The 18,763-nt window shown below is 39.9% G+C and overlaps 1 protein-coding gene across 2 annotated transcripts in view; it reads right to left on the bottom strand.

The window, feature by feature from the left end:
* BRF1 (BRF1 RNA polymerase III transcription initiation factor subunit) overlaps positions 1–18,763 on the bottom strand; it is a 172,658-nt gene that overhangs the window by 146,488 nt on the left and 7,407 nt on the right. For both annotated transcript variants that reach the window (XM_064511970.1, XM_064511971.1), the window contains one exon: positions 11,773–11,853. In XM_064511970.1, the coding sequence (XP_064368040.1) occupies positions 11,773–11,853 (81 nt within the window). The remainder of the gene's footprint in view (positions 1–11,772; positions 11,854–18,763) is intronic.

Raw genomic sequence — 18,763 nt, 5'->3', positions numbered from 1 at the left:
TCAAGAAACAGGTTATTTCCAGTTTAGGAGGGGACATCACTTCATTCTTCCATCTTTACTAAAACATATAGTACTTGCGTGTTATCTTTCCTTATCATGTAACGTAGGACTTCATAAGCCAGCTCATCACCCGAGAAGAAGTCACCTAAGCTGTAACCTAGGTAGAGTCCATCATACTCATCACGCAACCTCCTAAATTCTCCCCTATACCAGTTCTGGACTGGAGACAGGTAAAAAACATATGTGGGCCATTTCACTCAGGACACTTAGCAAAAGAGCAAAAACAAAATTTTCAAGAAAAGCTCTGCTTTAAGAGGTGGTCAAAGAGAACACGTTCTCCTTCTCCCAGCTCCTCCCATGAAATCACAACTGAGTAACTATGACCATGGCATTTTCTTTCAGGATTAAAACTTATTTTTAAAAAAGTGTTTTAAAACAATGTGTAACAGCACCACCTGGTGATCTTAGCTGTAACAGTATTTAAGACATCCACTACATTAAGGCATAGTGATGTGTGTAGAAGAATGGGTTTTAATTCTGGTCATGTATAATTTGGAAACTTTTCAATTAAAATATATGCAATGCATGTCAGTAAACAGTAACATTTTGCGATCCTATTAAAAAAAAGAACAAAACTCTTCAGCTGTAGTGTTAGCCAACTGCTGCTTGTAAGTGGGGAAGGCTCTTGACACAGCAACTGCCAATTTAGCAAAATTCAGAAATTCATTCAAATGTTTTAACACATCAAGTTAACGAACTGTTTGTTTAAAGGCCTGCTGTATAGTTTATACAGCTGAGAGGCCACCTCAGAACAAGCAACAGTCAAGCCTAGGTTATGAAAATCACTTGAAAACTCAAACCGAATGTCATGTATTCTGTATATTCTGAACTGATTCACACGTACGCAGAATGAGCATTTTGGTCCTCACGCATTAAGTATTTTCCCTGCTGTTCCAGCAAAATATCACAGAACATGTACTACCACACCGCTGAAGAAATCCTTGGGGATCCTGAAATGAAGAGGTACTCCCTAAAGACACGGCAAATGACCAAAAAAAAAAAAAAAAGGCTATTAGAGCAGCACGTTGTTTCTTCATCATTCCTTTTTATGTTGTGACTACGTTAGCCGAGGCTGCGTGCGCAGGGAGGAGGCAGGCAGGGAGGGGACAGAAGCCGCAAAGGCCTGCGGCACTGCAAGCAGAGAGCATCCATCTGCCAGCAGAACTGAACATTTCTAAAAGGCTTCCCACTCAGATTAAGCCAAGCCAAAAGAACAGAAAACACCTTCCTTCGCTCTGGCTGTGCAGGACTGAACGGAACAGGACCGTGGGTTATAAACGTGTGCTAAAAAAAGAAGATGGAGAAAGAAAGAGCACATTTCGCAACGTGGTCCCGCATTGAGCATCTCCTGCTACAAGGCCAAAGGGATTGACGTAGGTCAGCCTGCTGGTTCACTTTCGAGCACAGCCCACGGTAGTTGGTAACACCAGTTGATTAATGAACAGCCTTTTCCTCACTTGGATAAAAGCCTACCAAAGTCTCCTATATGTAGTTGCAGTTTTTGCAAAAGATGCATCCATATACAGCATTTTGTGGTACGGGCTTGGAGGCCCAGAGATGGATACAGCATCAGATGCCTCCCCCAAAAGTCTGCTGTATGGCACCACACTTGAGCACATCACGGCATGCGAAAAAGCACACACTCAAAGGCATTTGTCACAAGTTCTCCAATTTATTTAGTGAAGCACAATAACACCACATTTTCAATGCACAAAGTATAGAATTAGCTGCTATCAGAGAACACAGCATTAAAAAGAAACACCCCTCACCACTCACGTTTTGAACTATCATGCCTGTAAAACGACACAGACATTTCAAGAATCAACTGTAAACGTTTCCAAAACCAGTGCTATGCCACACAGCAGAAGGCATCATCTTGAACAAGTGTTCCTTCCCAGCCACAGCTGCCCCAAAAGCTCTAAGCTGTACAAGATGGCATCTTACTCAGAGCAATGTTACTTAGAATAACCACATCAAGAAATAAGTTGCATTTCAGATATTCTTTTTAGTTATAGTCCTATATAGCAGTTTCCCAGCCCTGTTTTAATCATGCTTTTAAGTTTTGCCTCTTCCAAGAACATTCACCACATGCCAGCATTACAGCACACATCTAGTACTCTAAAAAGAAGAGACTTTTACAGTAATGGGAGTTTTGTTAGACTTCAAAAAAATTGCTTTATGATTTAGAGTAGTAATAATTTGTACATAATGCAAGAAAGAAGCACTGTAGGCTATATATCCAAACTGAATAAATGATAGGGAAAATTTGAGAAGCAACTCACTGGCAAGAAAACGCTAAGGCAAATCATATGAATAGCATATATATTTTCATTATCAAAAATGGAGAGCAGCAGCTACACAGAACTAAAGCCAAAGCTTTGTTACCCGAAGTATCTTTTACATTGTCTAACACCCTTTCAGAGCTAAAATGGTTTATTTCAGAAGCTGGTTTCAAAAAAGGAGATTACCAGAGGAGAAGTTTATAGACATTACTGGAATGGGGAGAAAGGGGAGAGGAGCAGTTACCTATTGTCTGTCACAGCGTGCAAGCAGGAAGATAGTCAGACCTATTAATATCCAAATTCATCTCCTTATGAATGGTACTATAAAAAGTGAGTGTTTTAAAAAACATTAGCCGGCTAGCTAAACTGTCTTTACATAAAGGACTGCTCTCAAGAGAAATGACAGGTTCCAATTACCTGCACCAGGCTGCAGGGAGATCAGTCTCCGTCAATGAATTCCACAAACATGACATATATCGTCCTATTCTACGTCACATAGAAATAGAAATTGTCAAAGTTAAAACAGAGAAAAAAAATCTAAGGTAAAAGAGGCCAAAACTTTAATATCCAAGTCAGAAATTTCATAAATGTGCAGACTATCAGAGGCAACTTCTTCATTCGCCCGTGAAAACGAAGCTAAGATTTGTGCTTCCCTGGCACAACAGTTTTCTCACCCACAGCCAGCGAATGGACTAAGAAGCAGAAGAGAGACAGGAAAGAAGACAGGGCAAAAGAACCATGAAAGACACCTGTAACTTCAAGGTCACAATCATGCCAGTTCAAAGTGGCCAAACAGGCAAGTAATTTCTGTTATTATCTATGATAACAGAAATCATCTGTTAACTTATTTGAATTAAGTCTGCAATTTTTTCCTTTATTTTTTCAGCTTCAACGACAATCTCAAAATGAAAAGAAAGACAACAGAGAGATCTGCCCGAGTCCAAATTCGGACTGAACCAGTACCTTCAACAGGTTTTAAAACTCCCTTTTCTAATTTTTTCTTTTTCTAGCTAAGCAAACACAAGAACAGAATAAGGAAGCACAGTAAAGCCTGGCTCACTCATACATTTCAACTGGGTGAGACGCTGTGCTCAAAGTCGCAATCATCCTCATGGGAAAACTCTACCAGCACATTAGCTCTAGCAGATCCCAATCTTTTGACTTAAAGAATCCTGGATCCTCTGCATCAGTAATGCCGGGAGGACAACCAGTGCACAGAAAGCCCTGAAAGCATTTCTGAGACGTGCAGTTCATTCGTCCCTGCCTATCAAAGCACATTTGAACAAAGATGGCCAACACATAAGGCAAGAAAATTTTTCAAGTCTGAATTCAAGGAGTTAATCATCAACACATAACCAAAATGTGGTCCCCAATCAACTGATGAACCTGACTGGTCTTTTAACAGAGATAACTGGAGATCATGAAACAGAGTCTCATCAGTCACCTGAGGAAGAAGAGAGTATCCACGTGCCGGAGGAGAAGCTGCAAACAGGACAGCAAGACCCGGAGCACCCTCAGATGCCTTTGAATGAAACTCCACAGGTCACCAAGAGTAATAAAGAAGCAGGCAGGGAAATGCACTGATCTGTTTCTTTTATCCAAACTCTTGGAATATCTTATGCTAACTGAAGTGAAGAGCTAGTACTCTCTCTCTGGTTTGTTGTTGGGGGTTGTTGTTGTTTTTAATGAATGGTTTCTTTGTCTGCCTCTTCCAGCCTGCACTGACTAGTGGCAATACCAGTAAACACAAAATCTCCTGTGTGTGAGCTACTGAGATACACTCTGAACGTCAGCTACCAGGGACTGCAGCATCTGAGCTGTGGGCGGTACTTTTCCAGCTCACCAGAGCCAGCATCAGGGTAGAGGATGAGGAAACCCAGTAGCTACTGAGACGCAAGCCTAAGCAGCACAGAGGTCCAGCATGCTGGGAAATAAACACAGCAGCCTAATGACCTCGGAAAAGTTCCCCATTGGACTGTTATGGCAAAAGCAATCATAAATGTGAAAGGACAAACAAGTCTGGAAAACAACATTCCTATTAAAGTTATTTGATGAAGACATTCAGATACCAAAAAAAAAAATTTTTTTAAATATCCCAGTTTACAATTTTTCTGTTTTCCTTCCTCTGTTCCTTCCAACCATCTCCTAGCAGTATGCTTCTCAGTGTACCTTGGTGACAGCTTCCCAATTTCCACTTGTATTCTGTATTTCGTCTCATCAATCTTTCCCCACAATATTATATTTTAGAATAGGAGGAATATTTTTACATGCTGACTGTCAAAAAGAGTTAATTCCTCAAGGAACATTTGAGAGAGGGGGGAGTGGTTCTGCAAATCAATTCTGGAGCACTTTCTGATCAAAAAGGAAGAGCAAAGAAGGTCAAGAGACACTTGTGCAAGAAATTTACATGCAAGTGTTAGGGCTAGGACTCAGCTTGGGTTTAGCAGAAGCTGTAGAAGACAGATCTACAAGAGACAAGGAGGGAAAGCTGTGAGTGCCCTCAAAAGGAGGAAGCTTGTTACCATGCAAGATGGCAAAACAGCAGGATGCAATTCAGTAGTTCAGTTTTGGCCATATTAAGTCTACGTCAACAAGAAGATACGCAAACACAGATGCTGAAGCGTAGGATTTATCACCCTTATCTTTAGAGATGAGCATCTGAGCTTAGTCAATCTAGACTTCATCTCAGCGAGTGAAGAGAAACAGGCACTTAAGAATATGAGTCATCTGACTCACTTTTGGCTGAAATTAATCGCACCCAAAAGCTGTCTGCCTCTCTGCAGAGACTGTGAAGGGAGCTTAGGATGACTAGCTCACACAGACATGTAAACTTTACCAGCTAAATCCCACCCTAGCTCAAACCATGACATGGGACTGGATGGAAGAGAGATGTCAGGTATGAAGAAATTTTCTAGAGGAAAAGGTTGTATTTGAAGCGATGAAAAAAAAAAGGGGGGGGGGGGAGAGAGATCCTCCTCAAGGAGAGAAGGAAAAAGCTAATGCATCAAATGGAAAGATGAAGAAAATGAATCAGACAAAAGTTGTTAACAATAACAAAGGACTCATAAGGGACAAAGCAGCAGACAGATCAAAGAGGATAAGATTGAAGAATAGAGAAGAATAAGTCTTTCGAAGCCTTAGTAAATAAAGAAACTAAGGAGGATACATGACAGACCCAGAAAAGGAGAACTTAAAGCAACAGTTGTTTAAGAGGCAACAAAAAAAAATGCAATGGGACACTAAGTAAAAGTGGAGACTGGCCTGAGTCAGGAGAATTGGGACAAGCTTGTATCTCTAAAGAAATGAAAGCAGAAGAGACAAGAAAATAACAAGAGATTAGACTAGTAGTTTTGTTACTGAAATCAAAACCAGATAATTTGTAGTTGATACGCGGCGAAGAATCAAAGAAAAGATGGCACCCAGCAAGGGAAACGAATGGTAATACTTCAAAGTCTGTACGCAGTTGCAAAACTACAACCTCCCTGGGGATCACCAACACAGGGTGGGTTAGTTTATATGACTGCAATCATGAGATGGATGATTAGAGACCCCTCAGGAAGGCAAGCAGGGAAGGCGACAGGGGACTCTATGCAAGGGAACAACTCTAACACAGGAAGCTGTCCTGCAAAAGAAATGACAGGCCAATAAGGAGTTAATAGGTCTGGATCAGAGGGGAAGCCAATAAGGGGAACACTGTGGTGAGTATCTGCTACAGACCACCTGATCCAGAAGATGAAGCCTCCTTTAGACAGTGGGAAGATGCCCTGGTTCTCATGGGGAACTCTAACCACCCCAACATCTGCTGGAAGGGAAACAATGGGGCAGAAGCAATACAAGGGACTTCCAGGATGTATCGGGAGCAATTTTTTGACACAGGTGCTGGACAAGTTGACTAGAAGATCTACTATTTCCTAAAAAAGAAAAAGTGGTGGAGGTTGTCAGGTTTGATGGCAGGTTTGCCTACAGCCACCCTGAGATGACAGAGTTTAAGATCCTGCAGGAAGGGAGAAAGGGAAGTGGCTTAATGACAACCCAGGATTTCAGAAAAGCATACTTCAATTTGTTCAGAGAAGTAGCAAGCAGGAGCCCTTGGGATCCTGCTGTAAAGGGCAAAGGGGCCAGGAGAGTTGATCAGTCTTTAAGGACAATCTCCTCAACACTCAAAAACAGTCCGTACTGATACGCAGGAAGCTGAGCAGGCAGGGCATGAGACGAGCTTGGCTTTACAGCTGCCTATGATTTTCCTCAGTCTTCACTGGCAATGGCAGTTCTAAGTGGCCTCCCAGGTCTCTGTACTTAGTTGCAGTTGGGCAAGGGACCACTTAAGCAAACTGGGCTTGCTTACACAAGTCCATGGGATGCACCTGGGGCAGAGGAACCCCAGGCAACAGTACAGGTTGGGGACTGCTAGAATCCCTACTTGGGAGCAGCTCTGCAGAAAAGGATCTAGAGTCCTCACAAACAAAAAAATGAACTTAAGTCAGCAATACCCAATTGCAGTGATGAAGGCTAACTACATACTGGGCTACACTATGAGGAATGCAGCTAGCAGGTCAAGAAGAGTGATTATTATCCTCTATTCAGCACTTGTAAGCCTATATTTAGAGTACTTTGTCCAGTTCAGGAACCACCTGCACAAGAAAGGCATTGACATGCTGCAGCAAGTCCAGCAGAGAGCCACTGAGATGATTAGGAGGCTGAAGCACATGACTTCAAGCTGAGAGATGAGTTTATTCAGCCTTTAGAAGAAAAGTCTAAGGGGGATATCTTGTTGCTATCTTCAACTACTCAGTGGAAAATTACAAAGAAGATGGAGCCAGAATTGTCAGAAATGCACAGCAAAAGGATAAGAGGCCACAGAGTCAACTTTCAGCAAAATAAATTCTGACTAGATGCAAGGAAAAAAATTCTTCACAATGAGGGTGGTCAAGCATTAGGGCAGGTTGCCCAGAGTGACTGCATCATATCCGTCTTGGAGATACTCAAAGCTCAACTACACTAAGCCCTGAGCAACTTAATGCAACTTCAAAGCCACCATGCTTTGAGTGTGAATCTCCAGAGTTGCCTTCCAATCTAAATTATCCTATGATTCTGCTATCCTCTACTCTCTTGTAGTTTTCTTTTTGTTAAAAGAAGGTATGTTCTCTATTTCTGTTCTTTGGATACATCTAGTCTTCATGCATACTTTATAATCCCAGTGTAAATCACACTGCATAGTCCTGGTAGAAAGTAGAGCCTCTCATAATCACTCATAATAAACCAGCTATGAAGTTAGTGATGGTAACACAGATTTAAAATTAAGCAAATTGTTTCAAAGCAAACAGTCAAAATATGCATTAAAGAACATCTTCAGTAATGCTGGTCAGTTTAGGATATAAACTACTGCTAGCTATGCTTTGGTATTTAAGAGGATTGAAGGAAAATACACATACTCATTTAAAGGAATGATTAAAAACACAGCACAACAGTTCAGAAACTGGATTAAGCTAAACATACCTGCAATCTTCAAACTTAGTTTTAACCAAATTTAAATATCTGTAACTGAAGTTTTCAAGTTATAAACATGCCAATGACCTTCCTTTCCTTCTCCCTTTTCTTTTTGGCCACTGAATACTCTATTGAAAGTATCAGAGCTCCAAGTCAAGAACAACTCACTTGTAACTACGAATCTGACATGGATATAGCAAGAGCAGACTGTCTGCAAGGAAACAAGAATAAACCAGCTATTTAGAGAGATTATGTAACATAGCTCAGAGCTGTAAAATAAGATTTAAAGAGACAGAGTTCTGAATTTCAGCACTCTAAGTACCCATAAAAGCTGGGCAATAACACAGCAGTTTGAAGAGGCTTAGAACACAAAGAAAGGAGTCTTGTCAAAGGGTCCCTCTCTGAGTTAGTATTTAATTCATAACTCTTCTTTTTCACAAATAACAGCACCATTTGACTGGCCGTTTTGTCAAATCCTTTAAAGCAAAGCTGAAACAGCTCTTTACATCATGGCACAGATGTACAGGTTTTTACTATAAAAATGAGTTCTATATGAACAGATACGAACTGTTTTGCGGTCCTGAGCTTGTTACCTTATAGCACTTACAGAGCTGGAAAGGGTCAAATAGCACAGTACAACACACTGAAAAATCAAACCAATTATTAACACATACAACAGTATTGGGTCTTTCAGGGATAAACAGTTTAACAAGTGTAAATAAGATTCCATATTTTATAACTACAGCCAATTCCCAAACATCCACAAACATCACCTGGTTCAGTAAAGAAAGGCAGAGAATGCCAACTGCCATGCACCACTGCAGTATAAACAGCAAGGAAAAATACAGCAAAGGCTTATGTGATGAGAGACTAGTTCTTTGTATTAGACATACTTACACAAATCTGGAAACTGTAAAACCACCAGGGTTTGCCCATAGCTTTGCATAGACAGTATAATAAACATCGACGTGCAAAATTGTAACTTTGCAGGAAAATCCAGAAGTGTTAAGCAACTGTTGATGCTGGAGGTTTTACTTTTTAATTTCTTCACTTTGGAATGGAGGAAAAGACAAAACCGTAAATTACTGCTTTTAGGTATTCTAATCAAAAACTTTTTCATCTCATTCAAAACATCTCTTAATCACAAGCCTCAAAAAGCAGCAGCATCACAAATTTAGCCAATCCCAGATGCTTTACTAGTGATTAAATTAGAGACAGTGGGACCAAATCACCTCCCTTTCACCTCAGCTGAAAAGACAGACAATACAGCAAGGGAGAATTTGGCCCACGTCAAGCTTACAGGTTGCTGGCAGCCAGAGCAGGCACGCTGTGAGACCTGCCAGCACGCTCGGACCACACACGCACGCGCTCTCAGCTGCTCTCCAACGCACTGGAGACAACCTCCAGAGCAGTCTGGGCTTCACAGCCCATCTAGGCTTCCCACAGACGCCGCTTCTTCCCTTTGGCAATATCCGACAGAGAGCACGACTTAAGAGAAAACGGTGTGCCTACACTGCTGAAAGGTGGCACGCAACCCTGACTGATGAACCACCGATGCATTTCAAGAAACGGAGCTCCTGAAACATATACGAAACGTGTTCACGAGTTGTGCTTCACTAGAATCTCCACAGGAGCTCATCTGAACAGTTCATTTTGGATAATTTGGAAATGCAAGTGTAATAGTACCAGCAAATAAATAATTAAAAAAAAAAAAAAGTTCAGCATTTTTTCTGATCAGACAGTGCTCCAAGGACAACAGTCCATTTTTAGTAGAGTCAGCCACCAGTGCTCTTCAGTTTTATTCAATGAATAAACCCCACACTTTTCCTTTAAAATATATATCGTAAGTTCACTTAGCTTGCTGCACTTTCAAATGCAAAGAGTATTAACATAATTTCAAAAAAAAAAAAAAAAGAAAGAAAGAAAAGAAAGCCACGATCATGGGCAGACAGTGACAGAGTGAGATTTTATAATTTCACTGCCATAGCTCAATTTGCAATGAAGAACCATGTAAAGCTCAAAATGTGATTAAATGCAGCAGACAACTAGCTCATTATACAGCAGCAGAAAGAAGGGCCTTTCAAACACCAATTGCTCTACCTGAAGTACCAGCTGCTGTTGTCCTGCCTGGGACTGCACAGAAACATTGCTCAGCTCATTGAAAAGGACTTTCTCAGAGACAGATTGGCAGCGTGACAAATACAGGTTGGCTGCAGAAATCAAAGACCCAAGTTCTTTTTTCTTATATAAAGGATAACCACAAAAGAGAGAAGAAAAACTGTAAAGAGCCTCAGACAGGTGAAGCTAAAAAGAAAAATTATCTTCCTGTTCTAAAACTGCTTGGGAGAAATTTTCAATTTAAGCAACTATAATCTCTTTTCTACAATGCTAATAGACTTTAGCCAGGTAAAGATCATTGTATGTGATTAGGAAGTCCTCAGGAGACCAGTATACACAAAACCTCTTGGGATAGAGGATGCTCAGACATATTCCCCAGCAAACATTCATTCAAGAAAGAAGCCGTGTTTAGGTTCCAGCACACCTAGGTTGTGTTTAATTGTGATTACAGTTCAGGATAACAAAATGGGCTTTCAAATGATTCCAGCACTCCAAAAGCAAGAGGACAGTATTTCCCTCCCCCTCAGCATTTTACTTTCCTACAATTAAACACAAGGAATTGGGCAGTCCTTATGTGCAACAAGACAATTTATTTTTAAAATACCTGTGCAAAATCAAAGTTTGGAATTAAGTACTTTCATTCAATTACAAACATCACTAACTGTGAAAGGCATTCTCATGGTTTTACTCAACTGCTTTTACTATTAGAGTTTATTCAGGCATTTTCAAAACTCCTAAGACAGTAATTCTGAAGGAAGCAGTGATACTTGCTCACATACAGTGTGTGCTTTACTCTGCCAAACAAGTAGGGCACGATACTACTCAGCACAAATAGCCAAATAAAACAATCTGTATATAAATCAGCTGAATAAAGCTCAGTAAAGCAATCTGGCTACATTTCCATTGCACAAATCAATCTTGTCCCTTCTATACTTATGCAGACATGATATCAGTCAAGATTTTCTGTTCTCAAGTGGCATGTGAAAGACTAATTGAGGGAAATTCATTTATTTAAAATATTCCGAAAAACAAACACCATATTAGTAAAACCTATCTACATCCCTCGGTTAACTAAATGTCAGCTTTTCAGTCTTTGATATGACAGTCCATCAGCTGTCATCTCCAAAAGTCATGAAACAACAGTATTAATTAGCCAAAAATGACATCTCCTGTCCATTGATATGAGTAACAACAGTTGAAACTAGAAGACCATTCTGTTTCTGGAATAAAAGCTGTTTTTATTCATTCTCTTTAAAGAGTGTACATTATACAGATCTCAGCTAAAACGTACAGCATGTAATCAAAACGTTTATTCAAAAATTCTCTGGACACTAGGATCTTTTTTCCATTTTTCCCCTCTCTGTTCAACAACTTCCTAGTAAGCATGGGATTACTATGAGATGAGCATAAATGCATGTATTATCTTCCTATTACACAGCATACAAATAAAAGCATTTGAACACTTATACCTGAAAATAAACATAAATAAAGCATTCCATGGACCCTGAAAATTAATAAAAAGCCACAGTAGGGTACCAGATAATAAAAAGGTGAAATGGGCATGTCAGCCTTGAAAAAACCCTTTTATACTATGATAATACTGTCAGCTGCCATTATCCTTTTTCAGCCAGCTATCCGACCTCATAAATCAGGTGTAAAAACCAAATGAGAGCACAATGTAAAATCAGCACTGGGCAGACTTGTCTACTCTCCAATGAGGGGCCTGCCAAGGTTTTGAGGTGACATTCAAAACTAAAAATTAATTGCAATCAATCGCATTAAGAAGAAAAAAAGTCATATCAATAAGTTTAAAGCTTGCAAGTACCATTCTGCAGAGTTTGTGCTCGTGACTCCTTTCCCAGGTTGGCATGGAATCCTCCTCCTAAAGTTGGTGTTTTGCCGGCACCTATTAGAATAAGACAGATATGTCAAAGGCAATAACTGAATTTAAACATCAAAGGAAATCTTACTGCACCATCGTACTCAGTATCTGTACAATTTACAACATGCCAAATTACATTAAGAAAGGCAACAGAGGCGCTTGAGGGGCTTAAAACATCAAGCACAAACCCTGTGCAGCTTATTTCCTCCTTGGAATACCATAGAAAATACGTGACACCATAACTCTCCCCATGTCAGCTTCAAAGCACAATAATGTGACACCTCTTACTTTGAGCAAAACATTAAAATCAATATTGTAAAACACTCCTCAAAGTAAATGAGGAAACAATTGCTTAGTTACTTTTTTTTTTTCCTCTGGAGAATATTCAATACCGAATTTTAATAGCTAATTACTGGTATTACAGAGCAGAAAACATGGTTACCATTCAATAATGACTGTGTTGGCTAGTACACACATAACACGTACTTTAAAATAACTTCAGTGTAACATTAGGCGCACACACTGCAGCTTGGGCTACAAAAACTGCAAGTCTGGGACTGCTATGTTTACACCTTGAAAGGTTAGAGACTAAAATAAATCAGAGTTGTAAATTAGCATAAACTAGAGGCTGCTTTATGCATCAGTGCCAGCACTGAGCAGTCTGAATGCTGGGAGTCCTCTGGGAGTCAATGGAGCTACTCATGCAAACCAATCTGGCAGAACAGGGAATTAAACTACTCAGGACAGAAATAGTCTCTCACTAAAGCAGGAAGTTTTTTAAAAAAATAATCAGGCTACCTCAAGCAGGATATTAGAATCTATCAGCTTAACAGCCACTGAGACCAAAAAGCTAAATTGCATAGGATTGAAAACAATTAATTTGTTAGTAATTGGACTTCTACTTAATTCCAGCAATCTGCTCTTCAGAGTAAGAGAGAAAAGTCTTGTTCCCTATCGTGTTTACACAGTTTCGCCGAAGTTCACATAACCACATCTTCCCACCTTGGCCCAGTTCTTCAGAACCAGCTAGCATGGCTTTGGGACAGGAACATGCAAAGGAGTGACATACTGGTTAAAGCAATTCAGGACATTTCTCCTACACCCCTGAATTTTATTACTTCTGTAACAGGTCCAAGTGATGGGAAACTGTCACCTGCACTTTCATCCACATACACTCTTACTAGACTTTCTCAGATACTCTTCCCTCAACTGTATTTAATGCACATTTATGTTGAAACAAAAAAAAGGTTAAAATTTATATTCCTGTAGAATTATTAGCTATAAGCCTTCTAAGCTAATTTTCCACACAACCTTTAAATTAGGTTTTCTGTTCTAGCCACAAAGCAAACTGACTTCACCTGCCCTTCATTAACAGACCCTTTCAACAAACAGGAATCAGAAGTTGTGATGTAAATGTCCCACAGCTTGAGTATTACAGTTCATCATCCTAGTTAGAGATGATAAATCTTCAGCAGTGACCTCTTCACTCAATACAGAAATAACTCACCCAGCCCTACACTTGTACGTACATATACATATATATATATATATATATATATATATATATAAAAATAACAGTGGCAGTAGAGTTTTACATACATTTTCTTCAGTAGTAAATCTAAGTTTAGAAATTCTCTCTTTCCCATCCTCTCTTTTTTTTTTTTTCTTTTAAGGTTTGCTTTACCATGGGCTATCTCACTTGTCTAATTTAAAGCAGGAGATCACGCGCTCTAGCATCAACACAGCTGAGGAGGCCACAAACAGCAGGACAAGAGCAAGACCAAGCAGCAGGGCATGCTGAAGGCAGCAGGCTCATAGATAGGTTTTGCAAAGCCACCATCAAGGGATTGGCCCCTGCTGGGCACAACGGCTCTAGAGCACTTACCAGTCCTAATGCACCAAAATACTGAACTCTACTGGACTACCATCATCAAAACAGCTACATTACTGTTTCACAAGTTTCCCTATTACTAAAAAGCTTAAGCAAATGATCTAATACCATTAACAAAATAGTTTTAACTTACTCAGAAGCTAAAATCCAGATAAAATAAAAAGAAAAAAATAAGCTGAGATTTCAGCTCTTTTTTGCTCATTAAAAGATCCTTCTTATTAGACATCAAGGTATCACATTTTAGGCATTATGTTATGCCAGGCATAACGTTATGTTAGGCATAAAAGTCATTTCTTTCAAAGATATGCAGTCTGTAGCAGATACTAATAGATCTATCTCAAAGACAAATTCTGCTATCAGATTTGATGCCCCCATTTCTCAGCAAGTTAACTGGGAAGACTGTGCATCTTGAATTAGAATTTGGCTTTGAAAACTGATAGAAAACTAGTCTGTTGTGCACTTACGCTCTCAGAATTGCAAACCAGTGTTTCGATCGACTATGAAGTCTCACCATCAGCTTCAATCTTTACAAGCAAAACACAAAGCAAACTCATTAATGCAACTGTTCGGCTGGGTAATAAAAAGATAAATCCTAGAAAAATCTGTGAAATCATCAGATTCATTTAAGAAAAAAAAAGACCCTACAAAGCTAGTCATTTAAAAAGCAAAAAGAAAAGGAACAGCAATCATGAGGTACAACCAAATCAACATTCCAGCTTGACTTTTTACCTCTGCAGCTTCAAAAGCAAATTAAACATGCTTTTGTTTTTTCACATTTAGCTTTCAAGATAAACAAAAAATATATATCCTAGAAGTATTTGGTGTCTGCAAGTACTGCCTGCAAACTCTTTGAAGATTTCTCTAAGTCAACATATACAGGCTCCTTAAGGGAGGTGGCGCCTCCTGTTATACACTGTCATCTCCTGATTATTTTTAGAAACTAACTCAAATTCTCAAGGCTTTGGTAAACTAAACTCTGCTCTTCATCTTAGCCTTGGACACTTACAGGAAATTTTGGACTGTAAAAGTGTAAAGAGATGCATTAAGCAGCCCAAAAGTAGAGCTACTCAACTGATGGTTTTTTTCTTTTTTTGCGGGGGGGGGGGTCCTCTCAGCAGGCTATAGTGCCCTGAAACACCAAAAGAAGGGAACAGAACATGAGGGAGATGATATACCTGGAAACCAGACAACACTGAGGCAAAGCTTGCACACGTCCAGGTCCAGGTCCAGCCCACCCCCCGGGGTTCCTCCAGGGCTGAACCACAGCGACTGCACCTCAAGCAGCCAAGAGCAGCGCAGCCACGTCTGCTCCCTGCGCAGACACAGCACAGCCGCCGTGCCCACAGCCAGACCCAGGTACCGTGGCATTGACTAAAGAGTCACATCACTAATCATCGCTACAAAAACGCTCCCCAGGTAGTAAAAACAGCAAGTCTGAAGTCTGTGGCTAACTTTAAACGGTGACTAGAAGAACATAAACAGTGGGAATGGCAGTGCTTGTTACAGATTTTGTTTTCCTCTGAATAAATGAGCAAGTGAAGACGGGATGAAACTTCACTTGCAACCTGAACTGAAGGATATCTACCATTTGATAGGACCAGTACTATCAGCATCCCTCCCTGTGAATTAAAACTGGAAAACTCCAGTCCTTTCTTCAGTACAAGGTAAAACAAAAAGCTTCAGTTTAAAAGTTAAAACATTACAGATCCATCATAAAACCTGTAAAGACTGCAGACTGTATGAAAGCAACTGTTTCACAACCAAGGTAGACTTGGCCATCTAATACAAAAAATGAATAAGCTTTCTATTTAAGTTATATCATAAAACTCAAAAGCAGAGCAGGTCAATGTCATATTGCATTTCAGGCCGATAACAGCAAAAAGATATAATTAAGCCTTTCTGAACATACAAAACAAAGTCCATAACTGAAAGAGTGCTTATTTTCTCCTGTCAGCCAGTTTTATACCTAAGAGAACGGATATGCAGGCACCACAGCCGGATAAAATGCTAACGCTGAATAAACTTACACAAACAAAGTTTTAGTCTATTCCACTGTAGCTCACTATCTATAAGCTTATTTTCATAACTACCAACCAAGGACATAAATATATTACCATGTCCACTACACCTGAGTTCAGAACTGCACAGGTGTGTGCAAACCAGTTTGTATCCAAAGTTACATGCAAGATTCAGCATTTTCCCAACTGACAGATGAATACTCTGCAGTACTTCAAGCAAGTAATTGTTGCCATCACAAGGACAGCATATGAGACAAGCAGTGCCAGAAAAAAAAATACACACAACTGTGATGCAAGATTGCCACCTTGAGGATTTCAGAAGAGAAGCAGAAAGCAAAAAGAAATTTAGTGCATCTCACTAAAATGGATAGTGGAGAGTAATTTTTTGTATGAAATAGATGCAAGTTTCCCCTCTTCCTTCCCAAAACAAGATGAAAATGCATTGGTTTCGTACTCAGAAAAGTGACAATCTAGCACAAAGTAAAAAAGGTAAGTACTCTTCAGGTTTTCCCCAAAGATCTGTAAATCCAGTAGGTGCAGAACCATAACTTCTTCTCTCTTGCAACTTCATTATGGCCACTCTGTATATTTTAAGCTTAACCATGAATTAGTCTCATTTCTAGAGATCTGGACCACATGTAAGGGGAATTTTGGTGCCATTATCATTATTCTCTGTTTCAGCACGCACTGTTTTCATTTCAACTTTAGTATGCGTATTGGCAGTACAACCGGCTTCAGGACTACTCAAGACTGCGCTATAGAAATATTTTAGATCAGGATTTGGTCTGTCAGCATATCCTACATGGAACTTCATTAACTACTGATTCAAAATAAAACCTCTAATCCTTTCATTTTTGTAAGACAGCAAAATACACAATAATCTTTATTAAAGGATTAATCAAAACTAAAGCATCTGATATGAATACAGAATTCACTCTCTTTACCAGCCACCTCACTAGCACTTTTTGTGTCAGTTTTCTGTCTTAGTTATCAAGTTCCAGAGAAAAAAGAAGGCTTATAAGATGAACAGCTAATAAGGTTGGCTTGAATTTTAAGAAGGTTTTTCACCCTGTATCAAGTCCCTTACTCTTACCAGTTTGCTGACTGTAATTTTCCATTGTCCAACACACAATTTTCAAACCCCAAAAGACTGAAATACTGTCATCAAGTCAAACCCCAGTAAAGTTCTACGTTTGAGATCAACATATTTCACACTCCTAGATATAAAGGAACGTACGCAAGTTACCAAAGATGAACTAGAAAGTGAAACTTCACAGTAAGCTTCCACATGCATACCTGAGAAATGGAACACACCACAGCTTTATTAAAGGGCATGCTACATTAAATTTGCCAAGGAAGCTTGCAGAGCAAGAGTACATTTTCAGCATTTATCACGCTGCAAGTCACTTGGTGCACTGCAGTAAACTGCTTACAATTTATTTGCAACAAAATAAAATTTAACCGCAAGAAATTTTCCCCCGATATACTAGAGTGCCAAGATATCTGAAACAGCCTACTTACAAACGCTGTGGAACCTCCAACACTGGGAGCTTTAACAAACACTTGTTGGTCTGTTCTGGGTTACCAGTTCACAATTCTCATTTCTCCCTACAAGCCACAGGGAGCAAATAACTTTCCACCAGGAACATTCTTCCCAGCAGACTCAGTTCAGTGTCTTGTGAACTCCTGAACATTTGGAGTCTTAACGTGTGTATGCTGCACAAGAGCCATGAGTCTAGTTTTACTTGACCGTGCCTCAGTGCTGAAGCTGGAGTAATGTTCCCAATGCCCCTCGCAGCCTTCCACTTCTGTGACTGTCCGCGTAATAGTCACCCTCCTCAAATCTCCTGGGCTACTCACCAAGTGAGAACAAGCTAAGAGACTAATGCATAGCACTCAATTTTCTCCTATAGACACCAATGATTGCATAGTTCAAATAAGAACTGACAAGCTGGCATTTGGAGAAAATATGCATCTGTAATTTGGGGTATTAAGTATTTTTATTGAAAGCCACAAAAAAAAATCCAAATAACTATAAAATACATTTTTTCATTAAAGTCTGATTTAATGCTAATTTAAGTCACTCAGTCTGTTCAGACACACTGGTGATGTGTACTTACCCAGGTCCCACGTGCAGGTAAGCTCCATAGGATAAGAAATCCACTTTGGCGCCCAGCCTAAAATCACTCTATAAATCCTCCTGCTGAGGCTTTCCACAACACACATTTGATTGATTTGTATCCTGTAGGCCTTATCTGGAGTTGACAAATGCCCCTAGTTCCACCAACTTGTTTTCTCCATCCCACAGCTCTGTCACCAAAATGACCGTGGCTAAATGGATGTACGATCTTGTTTCACGCTGCCATGAACCGGCCAGCTTGAAAACAGTGTGTCAGGGTAACAACGACTAGAAACGCCACCACCTCCGCTTACCTACCAGGGACGTTTTTATGACAGCCACTGGTAACTGATCAATACAGTGTTTTCTTCACGTGACTACATAACTCTTTTGACCAAGTCTAGCAGAGAATGAGTAAGATAAGGAAAAGCAAGATCTTCACCTCAACGCAAGCTGGGGATCCTCCCTGACTGCTGCTAACTTCTTTTCCCAGACTGGCTCACACTGGATTTCTAGGAATGGGCTTCTAGGACTTAAGGGTGGTCCCTTAGCATTATCTTTATATACGCAGTCTCATACAGAAAAAATAAAACCTTCCTCCCCATTATTAGCATTAGTCCTTTCCCTGCTATTTAGTTCCCTTTGTTTGGAAAATCCCTTTACCTACAAAACCTTCACAAAACTTAATCTGTTTCTCAAAGGCAACTAACGGGACTCTTGCTCTAGGACTAATCTATGTCAGATAATGGAGGTTAGTTTGTTACACTGATCTCCACTTTTCAGCCTGGTTCCCTAGGGGAACGCACTGTCCATCAGTCTCCTCCCATTTATTCTAGGCCCACTGTCCAGTTTCAAACAAATCTGATAGAGGGACAGAGGTCTCAAAACTATAAGTTTCTGCGTTTT

The sequence above is a fragment of the Dromaius novaehollandiae genome, chromosome 5, assembly GCF_036370855.1.
Source record: "Dromaius novaehollandiae isolate bDroNov1 chromosome 5, bDroNov1.hap1, whole genome shotgun sequence".
Classification (NCBI taxonomy): domain Eukaryota; kingdom Metazoa; phylum Chordata; class Aves; order Casuariiformes; family Dromaiidae; genus Dromaius; species Dromaius novaehollandiae.
Note: the sequence above shows the minus strand (reverse complement) of the source record. Positions and strands in the feature narration are given on the sequence as shown.